Source organism: Entelurus aequoreus, linkage group LG02 (assembly GCF_033978785.1).
Source record: "Entelurus aequoreus isolate RoL-2023_Sb linkage group LG02, RoL_Eaeq_v1.1, whole genome shotgun sequence".
In the NCBI taxonomy this organism is placed as follows: Eukaryota; Metazoa; Chordata; class Actinopteri; order Syngnathiformes; family Syngnathidae; genus Entelurus; species Entelurus aequoreus.
Genome location: NC_084732.1, coordinates 29,072,713 through 29,093,631, shown reverse-complemented (window position 1 = coordinate 29,093,631; position 20,919 = coordinate 29,072,713). Strand labels below are relative to the sequence as shown.

Below are 20,919 nucleotides of genomic sequence, written 5' to 3'. Positions count from 1 at the left end.
AAGCGTCACTCTCCACTTTACCTGTGCATTCTGCACTCACCGTGTCGGGCTCTTGCTGTGTTGAGCACCTAGGTATTACTGATAAAAAAGGTTGACATCTTGGGTAGTTTTAAAAGAAACGTTGCTTTCTTCTCGCCTTCTTCTCTTCTCTGCTCCACTTGGGTAACTCCGCTTCATTGTTATAAAAACGATGCCAACGGGTTTGTTTTGGCACGTCTTCCTGAATCAAGTCTTCCATGCACATGCGCAGTAACATGAAATATCGTGAGAAGGGAAGTGGAGCTGTCTAACTATCATGATTGAGTAAACATTTTCATCTATTTTTCAGCGTACAAATTTTAAAAAAAAAAGTTTAAAAAAATAAAAATAAAGATAGGACTGGCCTGTGCAATATGACCTAAAAATTAACTCTGATTGTTTTTCACCAAAAAATGCAATTTACCATTTTTTTCGTACCTTCTTTAAGAACCAATAAATACAAATGACAGAGATAATTGAAACATCTTTTGCTTTTATTTATTAAAAAACTAGTGGCACAATTTGTAGGGATACATGGCAAGAACACTGCACATTGCATCTTACACAACATCTTACATCTTACAATTTTATGAAATTGTTCTTTTTAGAACAAAAATGAATAGCAATTTGTATGGAATTTTTGTCGAAAAACTAAATTAAGAGCTTCCTCTGGGCGGCAGATTCACACATTGCTTGACAACCTCTTTCTTGTCGTACATGGTTCTTATGTGCAGTAAATAATTCTACTATTGTAATCGGTAAGAGTTTGTTTTTTTTGGTTACAGTCTTGTTCGCCTACTCTGCTGCATGCCTCTTTTTCAGAAGCTGGAGTAAGTTGTGCCGCTGTCTTTTTTTTTTTTTAACAAACTTTGCAGCGTGCAGTCACTAATTCCATGCCTTTTGCCGCAAATCCAAGCCACTGACGACACTATTCTTTTCTTTGAAACAAACATATTGTTAGCGTTAGCAGTAACCATGCTTTACTATGTGTGTAAATCTCCACTAAGGAAATTAGGGGGAGGACGGAAGCTTCTAGTGGCAAAAAGTATGCCAGAGCAAGGGGAGAAAAACTATTTATTTTTTAAATTGCTTGCAAAAAACAAAAAACCTCAAATTTATAAACAAAATTGATTTATCGTCCAGGCCTAAAATAACTTTATTAATCGTTACTTATGTGATGTTCTATTGCCCCTGGAAATCTGGGGACCCCAGGCATGTGCCTGTGCTTGCCTAAGGGTAAATCCACCCCTTGACCGTGATTGATGCATTATAAGGAAGTTTTTGTGTTGCTGTTGTGGCGAACGCTGCAATGAAATGTGTGTGCTGTGGTGGATCTGATGACTGTTGCGTGGAAAGATCGACAATTAAATGTAATAAGCGCGTCAGACTGTGCATTTCTTTGTCTGTATTGCTGTACTAAAGTAAAGGTAAGACATATTAGAGTTAAATTATGTTGGTGGTAAGTTACTTTATGAAAAATTGTGTTGGTTGGGAGTTAAATATAAGCGTGTCACTTACAATCAGTAGCTTGAAGTTGAGTCAGGGCAGTGTAAACAAACAGCAACAGGTACTCTTAAAAAGGCTTCATTCAGTGACTTCCTGTCTTTAAAAACAACTATAGGCATTGCAAGTCAATATAGCAAGTGTAAATCACTAACATAACAAAATGTTTACAGAGCAGAGGTTACTTTTGGTTGCAAGATGGAGATTTGTTTATATTAATTTTTTTGTACTTTTAAGTTATTTGATTACTGTGTTTTCCGACAGTGATACGTAACACATCAAAATATATAAGGAATGTTTAGGTAATTTTATACATTTTTTGTAATGAAAGTAATCACTGCGTGATAATCTTGAAACCGTGATTATTACTCAGACTATTATCAAACAGCCAAAATCTATAATCGTTTCATCCCTATTTCTGGTTGCAACTCACTACTTTGTCCTAACAAGCGGACATTGTAAATGTTGTAGAGTGGTCGGATTACATATTTGTTTATCCAAACGTGTGAGTTTGAGACAAGTGGCCACTGAGATGGTGAAAAATGTGTTCTGTGCTCAGAGATGCAGAGCTCATCTTAGCTTACAAGAACCACATCCCGTCTAATTCCCTCACGTGAAGGTCCACGCTAAAGGCTTATGAGGAATAAAAGAGCACTTGTGTGTATGTGTGGAGCCGGCCGTAGCTTTGGGGCTCACAGAGAGGGGTTGCGGTGACCCACAATTTGTTGACAGTCTGGCCCCCGGGCACCTGCAAGAGACAAATGCTTCTTGGCACAGTTTTACTGAAAACCTCAAGGATGCTTGTGGTACAACACCCCTCTCTTCCTCCATTTCTCTCTCCTGACTTCCTTTCCCCTGAGCTTGCTTGTGGCTCTGTCTGTCTGTGAAATTGCAAATGAAAGCGAATGGAAGGTGATTACAGGCTCAGTCTTGATTACACGCACTGTCTCCCACTGGAGGCAGTCACATTAATCACCCAGTATGTGAAATTTAGTAAGAGAGAATACTGAAGCATCATAAAAAAATAAATGATGAAATAGAGATTAATGGTTATATTTGCAAAACTGGGTCAAATTACAGTTTTGCACTGTATTATAAAACTTGTATAAATGTCAGTATGACAATCCTTGAAAGATGTCTTTAGTGTGTGCAAGGTGTGTGAGGAATGGAGCAAAATATCTGGACAAGTTCCTGGCAGCTACCATCACTCCTGATGATGCTGAAAATAGAAGATGACAATAAAATACCTGCAATCAGTATGCAGTGCTTGCCAGGGGAAAAACATTGAAACTTCAGTTATAAACACCTGCACTGTTTGATATTGTGTCCAATTAGACTTGCAACTGAGTGATGACATGTGCTTTTGTTATGAAGAAAATGTTCATTTGAAATGATTTTGTTGTCTACCTGTCGTACCAATGAGATGCAAAAACCAAACAAAATAGGGAAAAATACACGAGTCATCATTCAAAACATTAACATTTGACGTTACCTGAACATGTAGTTTAAAGGGAACTGCACTGTATGAGCCTAAATGCTGTTTAAGTTCATTTACATTTTATGGAAGGTGTTTTGTGTTTATTCAGCCAAAATGGGACTATTTACTTTAGTTGCATGCTTAGAATAATTACAAGGCACACTTTATTTGTAATTATTACATAACTGTTTATTATGACGTAACTGTTTAATTGCATCTATGGCGGAAGGATCTGTGTGGTAATATGGTTTGGACACAAGGTATTATGGGCGCTTTTTTTAAAATGTTGCCTAGTATTCACAATCATTATGAGAGACAGAACGCACTTTTTTTTTTTTTTTTTTGGATTCTCAAGATGAAAAAAAATGCTTGTTAGATGACACAGCCCTCTAAAACAACTTCAAAACCCTCCATCAACGTTTTATATACACACAGCTATTATATGTATAATGTGGTAACAGTTAAGTTCATAACAATATGGAATGTGTACAATATTTACCGTATTTGGTCATTTTTAGCATTACCAGAACTTTTTTCCTGTCCACATTTATTTCAGTGCCTATAGCACTTCCTGCTTCCGGCAACAAACCTGTGTGTGTGTTTCTACTTCTGGCCACAAATGCATGTATTTTCTAATCATGGCAGACTTCGTAATAGATGACAAAGATGGCTATTTTTAGACAAATGAGGATTTCCAACCTTATCTTTTTGAAGCTGACTATACAGATGATGAACTGCTGGTCTTTGTATTTCATGTCTAGGATTTTACTTTTTTCTGTATGTTTTAAAGGCCTACTGAAATGAGATTTTTATATTTAAACGGGGATAGCAGATCAATTCTATGTGTCATACTCAGTGTTGGGTTAGTTACTGAAAACCAGTAACTAGTTACAATTACTAGTTACTTTATTTCCAAAGTAACTCAGTTACTAACTCAGTTACTTACACCAAAAAGTAATGTGTTACTGTGAAAAGTAGCTATTTAGTTACTTCTTTTTTTCCCCCTTTTTTTAAGGCTCCCATTAATGCCCTTTTAGCCTTCATTTCAGTACTGTTATTGCACTGGAGAATAATACAATCTGTTGATCAACTTGACATGCATTTGCATCACTGAACTCAGAAAGCAATGTGGTCTACATACAACACACAAAGACAAAGATATGTTTCAAAGGGCCAATTTATTTCAGGCCAGAAAAAATTGACAAAACTATTTTAAATAGCTGCAACATAATGGCACTTTAACTTTAACTCTAAGTAGATAGGATCTTTGATCCAAGACACAACTTACATTTAACTAAAATGTTATTTTCTTTGTGCTCGACAAAAGAAAAGTATTTAGAATGTCTCCATGTTAAAAAACTCGACTTCTGGCTTCGCCATGATGTGTTGTTAGTTGTTATGAGAGTAGCGTGTGTGTGTGTGTGTGTGTGTGTGTGTGTGTGTGTGTGTGTGTGTGTGTGTGTGTGTGTGTGTGTGTGTGTGTGTGTGTGTGTGTGTGTGTGTGTGTGTGTGTGTGTGTGTGTGTGTGTGTGTGTGTGTGTGTGTGTGTGTGTGTGTGTGTGTGTGTGTGTGTGTGTGTGTGTGTGTGTGTGTGTGTGTGTGGCCCTTTAAGATATGACAGCATGAGAGGTGAGTGACGTCAGTGAGTGAGTGGGCGAGAGAGGTGAGGGAGCGGCGACAGTGAGTGCGTGTAGGTGCTCTAGCTTGGTGGATGGCTGCAGGGGTGCCGCTAGGGATTTTGGGCCCCATGAAAAGAATCTTTACAGGGCCCCCAACACAGCGGCAACATTTTTTGATGCTATTTTACATACAATTATGCATTTTAATGGTATTCTGAATACAATGGAATTAATTTTGAGTCATTTATTTGCTGCACCAGTGATTCTTGAGACTGTAGTAAAATGTATTATATTTTGTATTATATTATTATTATTATTTCAACACACACAGCTGCTCACCTCCTTCCTCATGTGGGGGCACTGGGGCTGATTCAGGGGCAGGGGGACTTGGGGGCTGACAGACAGCTGCTGCTGCTGCTGCTGGTGCACTTGACTCTGTTCAGAATGAGGCATCATTTTGACAGAGGGGAGATCAACTATTATTGAATAAGAACAGCTTGATAAATGTTTGACTGGATTGATTATTTAACTAATATAGCAGTAAAATGTAAAAATCCAGAGTTTTCTTGAGCTAACATGGTGAGAAAAGTGAGCTAGCTTATTACCACAGACAGGGACAAAGTTAATATGCATAACTTTCCACCACAACTAACAAACCCACCTTTTTTTTGGAAATATTGGGTGACATATTGTCGAGCCTTCAACTCCTTCTCCACTCTTATTTTATTTTCCTTTCTTTTTTGGCTGCCTGATTTTTGAGGTATACTGCTGTCTCCTCCGCTTTGCCCGCTGTGGCGCTGTCTGTGACAAATTGCGGTGCTCTACCTGCAGCTGATCCAGTCAGACTGAACCATTTTACGTAAATAGAGGGGGGGAAGGGAGGGCCCTGCATGTGTTGATGCTTCCAAAACAAATAAAGGTATTGTTACCAGGACATGGAAAATAAAACATGTGTGATTATATGTTAGTTAATAACTTAGTTTCATTATTTTTTCTGTATTATAATTTCATCATCATTAGGGGCCTCTCTGGGCCCCCCTCCATCATGGGCCCCTAGAATCCGTCTCCTTTACTCCCCCTTTTCGGCGCCCCTGGATGGCTGCGTGCAATAAAGTCACAAAGTTGCAACAAACCGCCGGGCTCGTCATTCACCCTCAGCTGTAAAGACCCTCTTCCGGGTAAAGTGAAGGTTGTTAGACCCGAAGTACGGCTCTGGAGGAACGTCTCCACCCACAGAAAGCACGCCTCTTCTTTTCCACCGGAGCGCTCCAATAAAACACACTCAGATCTTCAGTTTCTAGCCGATACTACATAAAAATAACGTAAAATAACGCAGTAACGCATCATGCAGTAACGGTAACTGAGTTACTGTATATAAAAAAATAATGCGTTAGATTACTAGTTACCGCCGAAACTAACAGCGTTACAGTAACGTGTTACTTAGTAACGCGTTAGTCCCAACACTGGTCATACTTGATCATTTCGCGATATTGCCATATTTTTGCTGAAAGGATTTAGTAGAGAACATCGACGATGAAGTTCGCAACTTTTGGTCGCTGATGAAAAAAAGCCTTACCTGTACTGGAAGTAGCATGACGTCACAGGTTGAAGAGCTCCTCACATCTGCACATTGTTTACACCAGCAGCGAGAGCGATTCGGACCGAGAAAGCGACGATTACCCCATTAATGTGAGCGAGGATGAAAAATTTGTGGATGAGGAAACCCACACAGCAAAAACACTCCGCGGCGGATCCCCCGCGCAGGTATCGCGCTTTCCGGAACGGAACCGCGAAACGGACCCGCATCGGCGTCCATTTGCACTCAGGAACGTATCCGCCACGGCGGCAGGTAGCGGATCCGCCGTGGCGGCGCGCTGAATGCGCTCCGCACCCTTGATCAAAGCCTTATTTCCACGGCGGGTGCGCCGTGGCGGCGGGTGCGCCGTGGCGGCGGGTGCGCCGTGGCGGCGCGCTGCATCCGCTCCGCACCCAAGATCAAAGCCTAACCTCCCGCCGCGGACCAGCAACGGACTCATAAAAACCCTGGCTCATCTGGCCGTTTTGGACCCCTTTATCTTATTTTCAAAATCCCTTCTGTTCTTGCTGTAGGATAAAATAGGAAACTAAAAAATTCACTAAGCCCTACTACAGCAATATAGGCTTACATATGCATTGCCTTGTATTTTTAAACTAACAATATTGTCAATAGGCAGAAACAGAAAAAGATAAATAAATATCCATAACCCAACTTTGGGAGGTTGACATTGTTTTCTTATTATATTTGTACTATCATTCTATGTTTGTATTCGTGTAGGCCAGGGGTGTCCAAAGTGCGGCCCGGGGGCCATTTGCGGCCTGCAGGTCATTTTTTAACGGCCCCAGGGCACATTTTTAAAAAACATGATCGAAATAAATAAAAAACATTAAAAGTGGTATTTAAAGAGCAAACAGGTGAAATGTAACAAGAAAATGTAGCAATGTTTACTCTAATCACACAAAGCTGCCATGTAGGCTGTTTCTTTCTTTAAAAAATAATAATTAATCAAAATCAATGTCATTATGAATTATTGACCTATTCAAGGCTTAAGAAGTTTACCTTCGCAATCAGCTGGTCTTGGTTGTGCTTAATAGTTTAGAGCAGGCTAAGGTTCTGGATTACCTCAGGCGCTGTTGACAAACAGCAGTATAAAATTAACATGTTTCAGTGTTTATCCTCATTACTCATAATCCTGACATTAGCTATTGACCTTAGTTAATGACAAAAGTTATTGACAAAGTTTGAAGAAAATATGTGATTGCTTGTGAATTTGAATTTTTTCCAAAATTTGTGGCACAGAATGACCATCCGGTATTTGTCAGTTATTGCTCACCAGAGCAGGAAATGTTGTCGGCCATTCTTTCCCCTCGCCATGTTGGCCTGTAGGCCAGGCTGGATCCAGGCTCCTCTGTCTGCCACATGTTGAGGGCTGCTGGTGAGGGGGGTGGAGGGAGTCGAGGAGGGACTGCCGTTCCTAGTGAGGTGGGCATTGTGAGAGAGCCATCAGTTAACCATGACTGGTAATACCCAAGGGGCCTATCTATACACTAATATTTCAGAGATCAGTCCCTACCTTGTGTAACTCTCTGCATGTTTAATGCAGGTGCTGGTGAAGGCATATGAATGCGTCCTTCCCCATGGTGAGGTGCTAAGGGAGATAAATTGGTATTAAATGGTTGAGATCTGTTAACCATGGTTACTGGATGCTGAGATATTATTTCAGAGATCAGTCTTTACCTAGAAAATTATCTCCAGTTGAGGAGTCGAGTTGACAAGTACTCATGACTCTTGCTGGCACTCGGCGAGACGGTGGAGCTGGGAGAAGGGATACAAGGAGAGGGGAATATCTTTAGCACTCAGAATGTTAACCATATCTTTAATATTAATGTGGTGGTTTTGTTGTTTTCGATGTTAAGAGATTATTCCTTACTCTGCCTGTGCAATTGGCTTGCCAACCCCAGAGATGTGAGGTCACTATTTCCCGGGTCTTCTTCGCTATCATCTGAGTCCCCGAGACGATGGCTGTTGGGTAACCATATCATTAGGATTATTGCAATACCAAAATTGGCAAATATACATATAGTACAAGCATCTCTGGTCTATTTTTGAATGCTACCGGAAATAACCTTCCTATTACAAGACGGAACACACTTACACTGGCTTCCTGTTCCTTTTTTCTGGCAGCTCCTCGTTCTCTGCCTCAGATTGCAGGTCTGAGGTGTTGCAGCCCTTTCCATATTGTTGCATTATTTTTAATGCGTCTTTGTAGTTGTCTAAAATTAAATATGTTAAAATGAACATGAGTTTCAAATTAGCTGTAGAGCTGAACAGAATATTATTATTGTTGATGATGATAAATCAGGTCTCTCTCTTACAAGAGACCTGGTCAGAACATAGACACAATAGGTTATTCCAAGCATAAAGAGAAGCAACTATGACGTTATTTTTAAACAAGAAGATTATGAATTTGCATACCGCAAGTTCGGACAACAGAAACGTCAAATCTTGGCCAGTTTGGCTCATGCTGCACCTCATTTAAAGCGGCCCTTTCAATTCTGTCGGTGTTTTTATAGCTGGGCCAGAAAACCATCCTATCATCATACCATCCACTTGGGACAACCGCAATGTCCCTGTTCATTATAAATTTAATCAGATGAAAAGGCACCCTTAATGTAGAAAGAAAGAAAAGGGGTATTTATTCATCGTCAAAGGAACAACGTGGACAAAAGCATGCACAGGTGTTAGTGTATATAAATAAGCAAGTAAGATGAGCTGAGATTTTACCTGAATGGTGCCCCAAGGTGGTAAGAACTATAAGAAAGGTAAAAGTACAGGTCATAATAGTCAGAACTTCAGCTCAATCGTAAAGTAGGGTTTGAAATTATGGGTGTAGTGTATACAGAGATCAGTCCCTACCTTGTGTAACTCTCTGCATGTTTAATGCATGTGCTGGTGAAGGCATATGAATACATCCTTCCCCATGGTGAGGGGCTAAGGGAGATAAATTGGTATTAAATGGTTGTGATCTGTTAACCATGGTTACTGGATGCTGAGATATTATTTTGGAGATCAGTCTTTACCTAGAAAGTTATCTCCAGTTGAGGAGTCGAGTTGACAAGTACTCATGACTCTTGCTGGCACTCGGCGAGACGGTGGAGCTGGGAGAAGGGATACAAGGAGAGGGGAATATCTTTAGCACTAAGAATGTTAACCATATCTTTAATATTAATGTGGTGGTTTCGTCTACAACGCTAAATATATCCTGTGGTGTACCTCAGGGATCAATATAGGACCTAAATTATTCAATGTCTAGATAAATGACATTTGTAAAGTTACAAAAGATTTAAAGTTAGTATTATTTGCAGATGATACAACAGCGTTTTGTTCAGGAGAGAACACACAGAAGATAATACAAATAATAACAGAAGAAATTAACAAATTAAAAAGATGGTTTGACAAAAACAGACTATCTTTGAATCTCAGTAAAACTAAAATAATGCTATTTGGTAACAGTAGAAAAGAAAGTCAAACACAAATACAAATAGACGGAATAGAAATTGAAAGAGTAAATTAAACCAAATTTCTAGGTATAATGATTGATGATAAATTGAACTGGAAATCTCAAGTAAAAAATATACAACATAAAGTAGCAAGAAACACATCAATAATGAATAAAGCAAAACATGTTCTAGACAAAAAATCACTTCATATTCTCTACTGTTCACTAGTGTTACATATCTGAGTTATTGTGTAGAAATATGGGGAAATAATTACAAAAGTACACTTCATTCATTAACGGTGTTACAAAAAAGATCAGTTAGAATAATATATAATGTTGGATATAGAGAACACACAAATCCTTTATTTATTGAATCAAAGATACTGAAATTCCACGACATAGTGAATTTGCAAACAGCTAAAATTATAAACAAAGCAAACTATAACCTGCTACCCAAGAATATACAACAATTCTTCTCAAAAAAAGAGGAGAAAAATAATCGTAGAGAGAAATGTAATTTAAAACATTTGTACGCACGTACAACACTTAAGACCTTCAGTATATCAGTATGTGGAATTAAATTATGGAATGCATTAAGCAAAGCAATCAAACAATGTACTAATATGATCAATTATTTATGCTTACATGTGGAAATAATAATAATAATAGTAAATAAAATAATAATAATAAAAAAAGGTAAATAAAGCATAAAATAGTCTCTAATAAATTAATTAAATAAAAAACAGCATATAAAATATATACATCAGCAAATAACAAAAATATAGATCAAGAAAAAGGATCCTTAATATGTGCAGCAATTTTTCCCACTCACATCACCTCATTTTATATTTTTTTCTACAATTAACTATGCCAAAAAACACATAGACATACCTTTTTTTTTGTAATGGAAACAAAAACAACAGGGCGTCACACACAGCTAGTCCACAGTAAACAGGATCTCGAGCTCCACTAAAGAACAAAGAAAGAAATAATACACACTCATATTAATGGCAAAGAACGGCTGTTTCCACTCCGTTAACGTTACGTTGTTGACTAACGCAATAACGTTAGCGACCTGGGCCTAAACAACACTGACAATAAAGTAATACGCTTTCGTTTCAAGCAGTTGGAAATATGTGGAATATCGTAGCATGTAACCTACACACATTCACAGCGTCTAACAAAAGATGGCCTAAGTTAACTGTATTGAACTTTTTACTCACCGGCTTCACGCGGGAAACTTTCACATTCTGGAGTCGGGGTCCCCCGGAACACAAAACACAGATAAAAGACAATTTTACAATAGCACGGCGAAAAAATTACCGTCGTTGTGTGGGTTTTTTGACGAATAACACTCTTTTCCACTTTTCTTCGCTCGGGCCTCACCTACCGCGTGCAGCCATTTTTACATTTCTGGATACGTGACGTCAGACGCACGTCCCCATGCAAAGCATTCTGGGAGGCGGCGCTGGAAATAAAATAGCCTTTTTTTACAGAATATAAAGTTTTACTGCTAGTCCTAATATCAAACAATGTCATTAAAATCATACATAAATGATGATGGAAACACAAAGGCTGATATTTACTGCGAATGTAGCAATAAATCAATAAATCTATACTTACGTTCGTGTTCCAGCAAAGAAAGTCCAGAGATCTTGGCTCATGCGCGTACACGCTAGTAGGCGCATCCACGTCTGCGGGTGCAGACATTGGTCGGCTCAGCGCGCGTAGGCGGAGCCTATAACTCTAGGCGGCGCGCGCCGGTTTAGTTTGTCGCGTCCGCGTATGCGAATCAGACACGAGTCCGCTCAGGATCAGCTGTCTGACCGTACAATTTTCAGAGGCGGAGCTGTATCCTCTAGGCGGAGCCAAAACGAATGTGACAGTAACGCGGGTTGGGCGACTTGAAGGCGGATCCGTATAGCAGGCTTCTGCTGTGTGGGAAGTGACAGTGAAGGATTAGAGTGCAGTGCAGGACGCCAGGGTGTATCTTTTCTCGCTCTATGACCGTAACTTAGGTACAAGGGCTCATTGGATTCCACACTTTCTCCTTTTTCTATTGTGGATCACGGATTTGTATTTTAAACCACCTCGGATACTATATCCTCTTGAAAATGAGAGTCGAGAACGCGAAACGGACATTCACAGTAACTTTTATCTCCACGACAATACATCGGTGAAGCACTTTAGCTTCGGAGCTAACGTGATAGCATCGTGCTTAACTGCGGATAGAAACAGAAGAAACATGCCCCTGATTGGAAGGATAGACAGAAGATCAACAATACTATTATTACTGCTACTATCAGGAGACACCGAACCAAACCCTGGACCTGTAACCACACGGTTAATGCTGTCCCACCTGGCGAAGCCTAGCAATGCTGTTGCTAACGACGCCATTGAAGCTAACTTAGCTACGGGACCTCGACAGAGCTATGCTAAAAACATTAGCTCTCCACCTACGCCAGCCCTCATCTGCTCATCACCACCCGTGCTCACCTGCGTTCCAGCGATCGACGGCGCGACGAAGGACTTCACCCGATCATCGGTGCGGTCGGCGGCTAGCGTCGGATAGCGCGTCTGCTATCCGACTCAAAGTCCTCCTGGTTGTGTTGCTGTAGCCAGCCGCTAATACACCGATCCCACCTACAGCATTCTTCTTTGCTGTCTCCATTGTTCATTAAACAAATTGCAAAAGATTCAACACAGATGTCCAGAATACTGTGGAATTTTGCGATGAAAACAGACGACTTAAGCTGGCCACCGTGCTATTCCAAAATGTCTGCTTCAACCTGTGACGTCACGCGCAAACGTCATTGTACCGAGACGTTTTCAGCCGGATATTTCCAGGGAAATTTAAAATTGCACTTTATAAGTTAACCCGGCCGTATTGGCATGTGTTGCAATGTTAAGATTTCATCATTGATATACAAACTATCAGACTGCGTGGTCGGTAGTAGTGGCTTTCAGTAGGCCTTTAATGGATGTCCCGATCTTGCTGGCTGCAAAACAAGTTTACAGGGCTCGGATGTGACCGCGGCAATTGAGGCAAGTGCTGCGACCGCCGTCGTCTTTCGCCGTAATGCCCAAAAAATTTACCAACATTTGCGGCAAGAACATGCCGTGACCGTCCTTGACCTTTTTACTTGTTAATGGACGAGGGATGTAACGTTAAACGGTATAATGATAATTTGCGATAAAATCCCTGACGATTAGTAATAACTTCTAATTTTTTAATTACCGAAAAACCCTCCATCCATCCATTTTCTACCGCTTGTCCCTTTCGGAAAAAACATCATTCATTAATGCATTTTCGGCAACACGAAGTCAGGCGCATGCGCACTAGTGGTGTTTTGCTTGATAATCATGGCGGACACCGACTTTGCTGCAGAGATTTCCCCTCGGAGTAAACGGAGCCAAGCTCTTGGTTTAACGTCATTTTCCCTCGATGCCCGGCGTGCGTTTAAGAGCGCGTCGCTGTGTTTAGATGGAGACAGGTGTGGACAATATTGGAGACAGACCCCCTAGATCTCATACATGAACACTATTTATATATTTATTTTATTTATATATATATATATATATATATATATATATATATATATAGATATAGATATAGATATATATATATATATATATATATATAGATATATATATATATATATATATATATATATATATATATATATATATATATATATATATATATATATATATATATATATATATCTCCTGCCTCGAAAGAAAATAATGTTTGCCTTGGTGCCCTTCCAACTTGCCTTGGTGCCCTAAAATATGAGCCCTCCTTTAAGGCAACACTTGCCTTGACCTTAAAAAGTTAAAATTTGAGGCCTGAGTTTATCTTTGGGTACTAATAGTAGCCAGAAGCCGAGAGAGTCAGGACCGGCATGACTTGACGGTGTAAATGTGAAGCTTTGAGCCAAGCTGTGCTGACAGAAATCGAGTGCTGACACCCAAAATCAACTGGAAACATCCATCCCCGACCAGCTTGACCAAACAGACAAATGTCCAATGAGTAAGTCGCTATAATATTGATCATAATACATGATACGTGGGCTAATACTTAACAGATACTGTAGAATGATTGTTCATGTTTTTCAGTCAATTTAGGTTGGTGTTCTATGGCATTGTGTTGTGCATTACAAACTCAAGCGATTCAGCTGTTGACACATGTTACGGCTAATGCCGTAGCATGCTGTCGCAAGGCAATGTGATATGACGCTAACAAAAAAATTCCTGTGTTTGGGTTTACAATAACAATGTCGCTACAACTTGGTTATTATACAGGTTACAGAACGTAAATGAAGTATTTTTTGCGGTTTTTGGATGCATTTTTAGAAATATTTAGGGTCAGAATAGATTCCTCCCATTAGCTGCATTAATAGCCACTTAGAACGAGACGATTATTGCAAATTAGATTGCAAAAAAAAGCAAACATATGTGTTCTTGTTTCTCATAAAGGCAAAATTCCAAAATAACTTGCAGTTTCTCTCAACAAGGGTAAAGCTGACATGTTACCAAAAGATCAGAAACCCTTATTTCTTATAGTGAATAATGTCAATGTGATTATTCCCTTCATTCACCACCATAAAATATTTTATTATTAACTGCACAGGTACTATTTAGCGTTCTCTACAGCCACCAATTGTATGTGTATGAATAAGTTAACCTCAAAAACAATAAGTTGTGTAATCAACTTGGATGGTGGCTAAGGGCATAGTACTTTTTAACATTAACTGTCACAGAAGTATAAAGAAGAGGGAGCGCTATTGAAGACACCTTGTCTAACAAACTACATGTACCTTAATTTGCTATGTACAATATTGCTACTCTTGCCATATTGTACTGAGCAGCCAGGACAATTACGCATCTCCCACCTTTCTACATTGCCATCACTCTTTCTGGTTGTATGATTATCTTTTTTTCTTTGCCATTACTGTTACGCTTCTTTGATGGCATCTTAAAAATATGTACGCGTACAAAGAAAAACACATTTGTGGAATTTAACAACATAGGTTCTCACTTAAACGTTATTGGAATGGTGCAACATGTTTGCATATCTTAGACTGTTGGTAGACGTATTTGTTTTGGTTCTGGTCCATGAAACGAGGCTCGTCATTTCATTTGGGATAAGATGAGAAATTTACTTGGGAGTGATGAGGGTGAAATGAGGAGGCAGCCTGGCTGTCTGCAGTATGTGTGTTGTGTGTGTCCTGCAGATAGCACATTTTTGGCCTTAAGAGTGACAGAAATGCTGATCCCACCCTAGTGAGAGGAGCTTTTGGCCGTGTGTGTCGTGCATCCTGCCCGGCGTGCCTTGCCTCCTGCTGGTGACAGACAGCGGTGGTGGCGACAGGCTTTTACTCCTTCCCTCCTTCTTCTTCTCCTCCTCCTCCTCCTCCTCCATCAGCCAGAGAGGCGAGGCAGTGCCATGGCATCCCTCTATGGAGCCGAGGAGGCAAGAACAAAAGACAGCCTGTTTTCAGATGGCCATTACTTAGGCTGCAGAGGATGTGGAAACAATAGGCTGCATGAGATCTACACCCCAACCCCACATTCGGCCAAAAGCTCGCAGGAAACATAAGCCCCGTGCACCGACAGCAGTCTCACGGTTTTTGTAGCAACTTTATAGCTTGATAATGCCAGGAAAGAGAGCCTTTCCCCGTCCGGCTCGGTTGAAACAGTTATGAGGACTTATAAAACTGTCTCTTGTTATAATTAGAAACATACTTTTGTTTTTCATTGACAGTAATTGCAATCAATGCACTTTTTGTAGAAATTATAATTTGTCATCATATTTATGTTCAAATCCTGTCAGAATCCTCTCTTATTTTAACGTTTTGGCGTTTGTTACAGTAATTTGAGCTTTTAAACGAGCATCCATATTAGAACATTCCAAATTACAACACCCCAAAAGTCATACAACTTGAAAAAACTATCCAAAATTGTTGGTGAAAATATACCTTCAAAACAAGCTTAGTTCACAGAATCAAGATGAATAATAATAGTAAAATAAAGAATAATACAATGAAATAAAAAACCCAATATGGACAGGATTAACCTTTACAGTATAATCATCTGCTTTTCGTCGTCACAAGTGGTGTTGGTGTAGCAGTTTTACTGTATTTCTCAATCGATTTACTTTACATGCAATGTACCCCAAATGGCTAATTATTGCAATCCAGGTTAACTGGTTTTACTTTGATCCGAAGCTGTAAAAGCTCAGTGTGAAGGGTTCATTGGCAGTTTTAGTAATTGTTTTATCAGACTACATGACAAAAAGGATCCATTCTAATTGTGACATTGAAGGAATACCCCTCTGCAACAATAAGTATAGATGAGACTTTAGTTGGCCCTGTTCCCTTTTACTGTGCAATACTAAGCACTAACCAAATACCCTACTAAGCAGCCTTTTATTGCAATGTGTTAATCTGTTGCTTGTAAGCCTATTTCAGTTTCACTTTAACTCATCAAGCTTGATTTGCTCAAGTTTGTCTTCTTTGACAATCTCTAAAGATATACCAGCAGATTCCTTGAATGTTTTACTTGAAAGGACTACAATAAATATTTGATTGTTCACGGTCAGTTGGATTCTTAAAGAGCTCAGACTTTTGTTAGGGCGCTTGTCGTCTGAGGTTGAATTGCCGTGGAGAATTACTCGGGGGAGCGAGGCAACAAGGAGCCAGCGAGAGTGCCTCTTGCAGTTTGCACAGCGGGAGTCTGGAAGTTGGCTGGTTGGAGATCTCACGAGGAACCAGCAAAGTGCTGTAGCATCACTGTGTGCTTATAACACCTGGCTGTGGTGCCAGTGTCACACAATCCATTTAACAAAATCCCTAAATAACTAGAATAGTTGGAAGAGACCTGCCTACCTCCAGCTAAGCCAAAATGTCCTGAATTTATCCACCACCAAATATTAGATCCTCATAGACCACATGCTGCTTGCAAAAATAACTTAGGACACACTATTATTATTACTACCGGAAGTCAAATGCCCACAAAATCTTTCTATCTGAAGTTCAAATATTTTTTAAATGAAAAGCAATCGCACAGCATTCAAATAAAACATGGATTTCAAACCATCATCTCGGGATCTTTCTGTGTGGAATTTGCATGTTCTCCCCGTGACTGCGTGGGTTCCCTCCGGGTACTCCGGCTTCCTCCCACCTCCAAAGACATGCACCTGGGGATAGGTTGATTGGCAACACTAAATTGGCCCTAGCGTGTGAATGTGAGTGTGAATGTTGTCTGTCTATCTGTGTTGGCCCTGCGATGAGGTGGCGACTTCTCCAGGTTGTACCCCGCCTTCCGCCTGAAAGCAACTGAGATAGGCTCCAGCACCCCCCGCGACCCTGAAAGGGACAAGCGGTAGAAAATGGATGGATGGATCTCAGCAAATCTGACAAGATTTCAGCTCAGTGATATTATAGTATTAAACGCCAACAAGTGTGTTTTTGTTTTTTCGTGGAATTTTTTTGTGATCCCACCACACAAAAATAGTATTGATGGCGGAAAACAAAACTGATGTTAACCTAAGAACTCGAAATTACTGACTACATCTGGCTTAAGTAGTATTCGGCTGCTTAGTTCAACATTAGCAATACAATTATTATCACAAGGCAACTTCTAAGAGATAGTTGTTTTACCTGAATGTAGTTTTACTGCACTTCTTTGTGCACTTGAATAATATGAGTAAATAATGTTTAAAGGGGCCATATATCATATGTAGTAATGTGGCCAGAAATGATACTGTAATCACGGTCAAAATTATGTAGTCCCCTCCCACTCTCCATGACTGAATCCGAATCCTACTACAAGGAATTTCAAATGGCAATCGACGAGTCCTACGATGTAGGTTTCTCTTGTTTATGCTTCTTGCAAGATGGTTTACTAAGTAGTTATGCCACATTTTACTAATGTCTATTAGCCAAATGTAATTGTAAAGTTACAGCAATATTTTAGTCTGGAGTCGGGACAGATTGTTGGTATTAGCATGCTAAAATGTCTAGTTTGACCGCACGGACCACCATCGAAATATATTATCTATAATAATATATAACAATATATAGTATATTATATATCGCATAGGCCTACTTTGATGGCAAGCCAAGGCCAACAATGAAATTATTACCACATTTCTTTCAGCATAACTCCATGTTGCATCCAACCTGACGTACTGCATTTTCTTCCATTTACGCACATCAAAAGAGCATCATACACAAAGACAAATAGACGGAGTAGACATTGAATGGGTAAAAGAAACTCGATTTTTGGGTGTAATAATAGATGATCAAATTAACTGTCAATCTCATATAAAAAGTTTGCAACATAAGGTGGCAAAAAATATTTCAATAATGAACAAAGCAAAATATATTTTGGACCAAAAATCACTCTATATTCTTTACTGCTCGCTAGTGTTACCATATCTGAGGTATTGTGCAGAAATATGGGGAAATAACTACTCATGTGCACTTCATTCACTAACCGTGTTACAAAAAAGATCAGTTACACTGATACATAATGTTGGATATAGAGAACATAAAAACACTTTATTTATTGAATCCAAAATATTGAAATTAAACAATTTGGTAAAATTGCAAACAGCTAAAATTATGTACAAAGCAAACTATAACCTGCTACCCAAGAATGTACAACGATTCTTCTCAAGGGGACGGCGTGGCGAAGTTGGTAGAGTGGCCGTGCCAGCAATCGGAGGGTTGCTGGTTACTGGGGTTCAATCCCCACCTTCTACCATCCTAGTCACTTCCGTTGTGTCCTTGGGCAAGACACTTCACCCTTGCTCCTGATGGCTGCTGGTTAGCGCCTTGCATGGCAGCTCCCGCCATCAGTGTGTGAATGTGTGTGTGAATGGGTGAATGTAGAAATACTGTCAAAGCGCTTTGAGTACCTTGAAGGTAGAAAAGCGCTATACAAGTATAACCCATTTATCATTTATTTATAACTAAAGAGGAGAAATATAACCTTAGAGGAAAAAGTAACTTAAAACATTTGTATGCACGTACAACATTTAAGACCTTTAGCATATCAGTATGTGGAATTAAACTATGGAATGGATTAAGCAAAGAAGTTAAACAATGTACTGATATGATCCAGTTTAAGAGGTTGTTCAAATTAATAGTGCTTACAAAGTACAAGGAAGACGAATTATGAAAAATACCTTCAACCCTATTGAAAACGGGATATTCTTCATCTCCGTATGTTTATCATGACTGGCTTAATTATATATTGCAAGAACTGCTGTATTAATCATTCACTAATTTAATTTTGTGTTACAAAAAGAAGACATGAACATATGTATTTCTAAAAGCTCTGAAGTCGGAAAGGGGTAGGATTAAATAAACTTTGCTTCTTCCTACTCCTTTTCGGACATGATGTAAAGAGAAGTTATGTGAAACTGTGTGATGTATTATACTGTAAGTGTGTTCATGTTCAAAATAAACTATAATCAATCAATCACCATCTTTCAGTGCAGAGTTCTATTAGCCACCCCGCGTTACGCAAAAACCACGTTACGCATATAGCCTATCATATAACCTACTACCATGTCAATACACAAAGTAGAAAATCATTACATGTAATGTATTATATTGTGCCAAGCAAATACCACCCCATATATATGCCTGATGCACATACAGTACCAGAAACCGCAATTAGCCGTGTTAATGTCGGAACCCCCTTTCCTCAGCGTATCAGCATATTGAGAATGAAATAGGCACTGACACTGCCCATATCCACATAGGTTTTATTTGTCGAAAATATATTTTGCCCTGTCAGTTGGATGACACATTGACATACAGGCTAATGTGCATATATTTCCCCCGTTAGCCTATATGTTGATGTGTCATTGACCGGGCTAGCATGCTAAGCATTCGTTGCACGAACATACTAGCTTTGTTAGACAATATCATGGACTGTATTGGACAATATAATACGAAATGTCCATTTCCATTTATTACAAGTAATAAGAAAACATAAATGCCTTACTTACCTATTAAGGAGGAATTTAGCAAGTTTGGCGTCAGATGAAAAAATATTTTCCGCCTTCAATCGTCTCTATCTTTCAAAGGCACCCCCAATACAAATCCTCGTTTTGTTCCTGGCTTTGTCATGAATAAGTTGAGAATCATAATGTCGCCTTTTAGATTTACTAAGGTCTGACATGTTTAGTAACGAAAGGTGGCAGTGCATGACTGGCAACCTGGATGTGACACGCTCACAGACTTTCTAATTGGTCAAACGGTGGAGGGCGGGGCATCGAAATGAAAACAATAACAAGATTTCGGGGCTGTAAATTTAATTTTTTTTAAATTAGCATATCCCAGCTGAACTACCGTCATCAGTTATAAAGGTATTCGAAAAGAACATGATTTATTAATGCCTTTTGACATATCAGGGCCATTTAATGATGACTTGGCATGAAATTATTACATATGGCACCTTTTTAAAAAAAATTAAAAAAAAAAAACATTATTTCCATTAGTTTGTGCCTGAAGTGTCTTGAGTATACTTTATTTCTTATTGGGAAAATGTTTTCAAATGAAACCAATTTGGATGTAAACCAGGATCACTTGGTGCTTCCACTTTGGTGTTTCCGTTGTAGTTCATTTTAGCATTTTACTTTATTCTTCCGCAACGAGCCTTTATCACATAAATGTCACATCTGCACTTTCCTACACTACTCCTCCAACATTGACGTGTCGACCCAGCGTGCTTCCCAGGGTCGACAGCACCAACGCCATGCCTATTAAACAAATCATGCTCAGCCATGTGCTCCCAGTTAGTGTAAACGCAGAGAGGAAGGCTGGCTTTTTAACAAGGCTAGCACAGTTTTATAGCTGCATGAAGTTCTTCCATTTACACACTGACCCCGGTGCTCCGGCACAGGCCTTTCAAATGGCATTTTTCCACATCACATAGTCAATCTGACTGCTGAATTCCCCTGGAAATCAAAACAAAAGCAATGCAGTCATCTTGAGGCAAAATATGTGATTTCAACAATCGATGTTCTGCTTTTTTATGGAGATGTCTGGTCCATCTAGTAGAACGCCCACACAACCATCTTGTTGAGCTTTATGTCTCTTATACAAGCTTTAAAGGGTATGTATCGACTTTAGTTAAAAAAATAATAATAATCAGATACTTCCTTTTCCCATTGTTTATTTTTTATTTAAACCGAAAACACTTTGTGCATTATTTGTATACTAAATTCCATGAACTTATTTGTGGT

General features: G+C 39.3%; 2 protein-coding genes across 2 annotated transcripts in view; one reads left to right on the top strand and one right to left on the bottom strand.

The window, feature by feature from the left end:
- The window catches only part of LOC133632256 (RNA polymerase II elongation factor ELL2-like), a 62,728-nt gene that overhangs the window by 10,977 nt on the left and 30,832 nt on the right, over nucleotides 1–20,919 (top strand). The gene's annotated exons all lie outside the window — the stretch shown is intronic.
- On the bottom strand, nucleotides 7,212–11,041 carry LOC133662883 (uncharacterized). The gene is made up of 11 exons (XM_062067063.1): nucleotides 10,877–11,041; nucleotides 10,545–10,622; nucleotides 9,235–9,312; nucleotides 9,071–9,145; nucleotides 8,939–8,965; nucleotides 8,310–8,427; nucleotides 8,085–8,176; nucleotides 7,892–7,969; nucleotides 7,728–7,802; nucleotides 7,488–7,628; nucleotides 7,212–7,284 (listed from the first exon to the last, which is right to left on the bottom strand). The coding sequence occupies exons 3-11, from the start codon at nucleotides 9,278–9,280 to the stop codon at nucleotides 7,250–7,252; spliced, it is 687 nt and encodes a 228-aa protein (XP_061923047.1). The 5' UTR covers nucleotides 9,281–9,312; nucleotides 10,545–10,622; nucleotides 10,877–11,041; the 3' UTR covers nucleotides 7,212–7,249.

Bases quoted from the DNA above. Each gene is read 5' to 3' on its own strand.
- LOC133662883 (XM_062067063.1), bottom strand. From the start codon at position 9,280: ATGAGTACTTGTCAACTCGACTCCTCAACTGGAGATAACTTTCTAG. The intron at 8,966-9,070 runs GTAGGGACTGAT...CCTTTCTTATAG, and splicing joins CATGCAGAGAGTTACACAAG to TTCTTACCACCTTGGGGCAC. The intron at 7,285-7,487 runs GTGAGCAATAAC...GTTTGTCAACAG, and splicing joins CGACAACATTTCCTGCTCTG to CGCCTGAGGTAATCCAGAAC.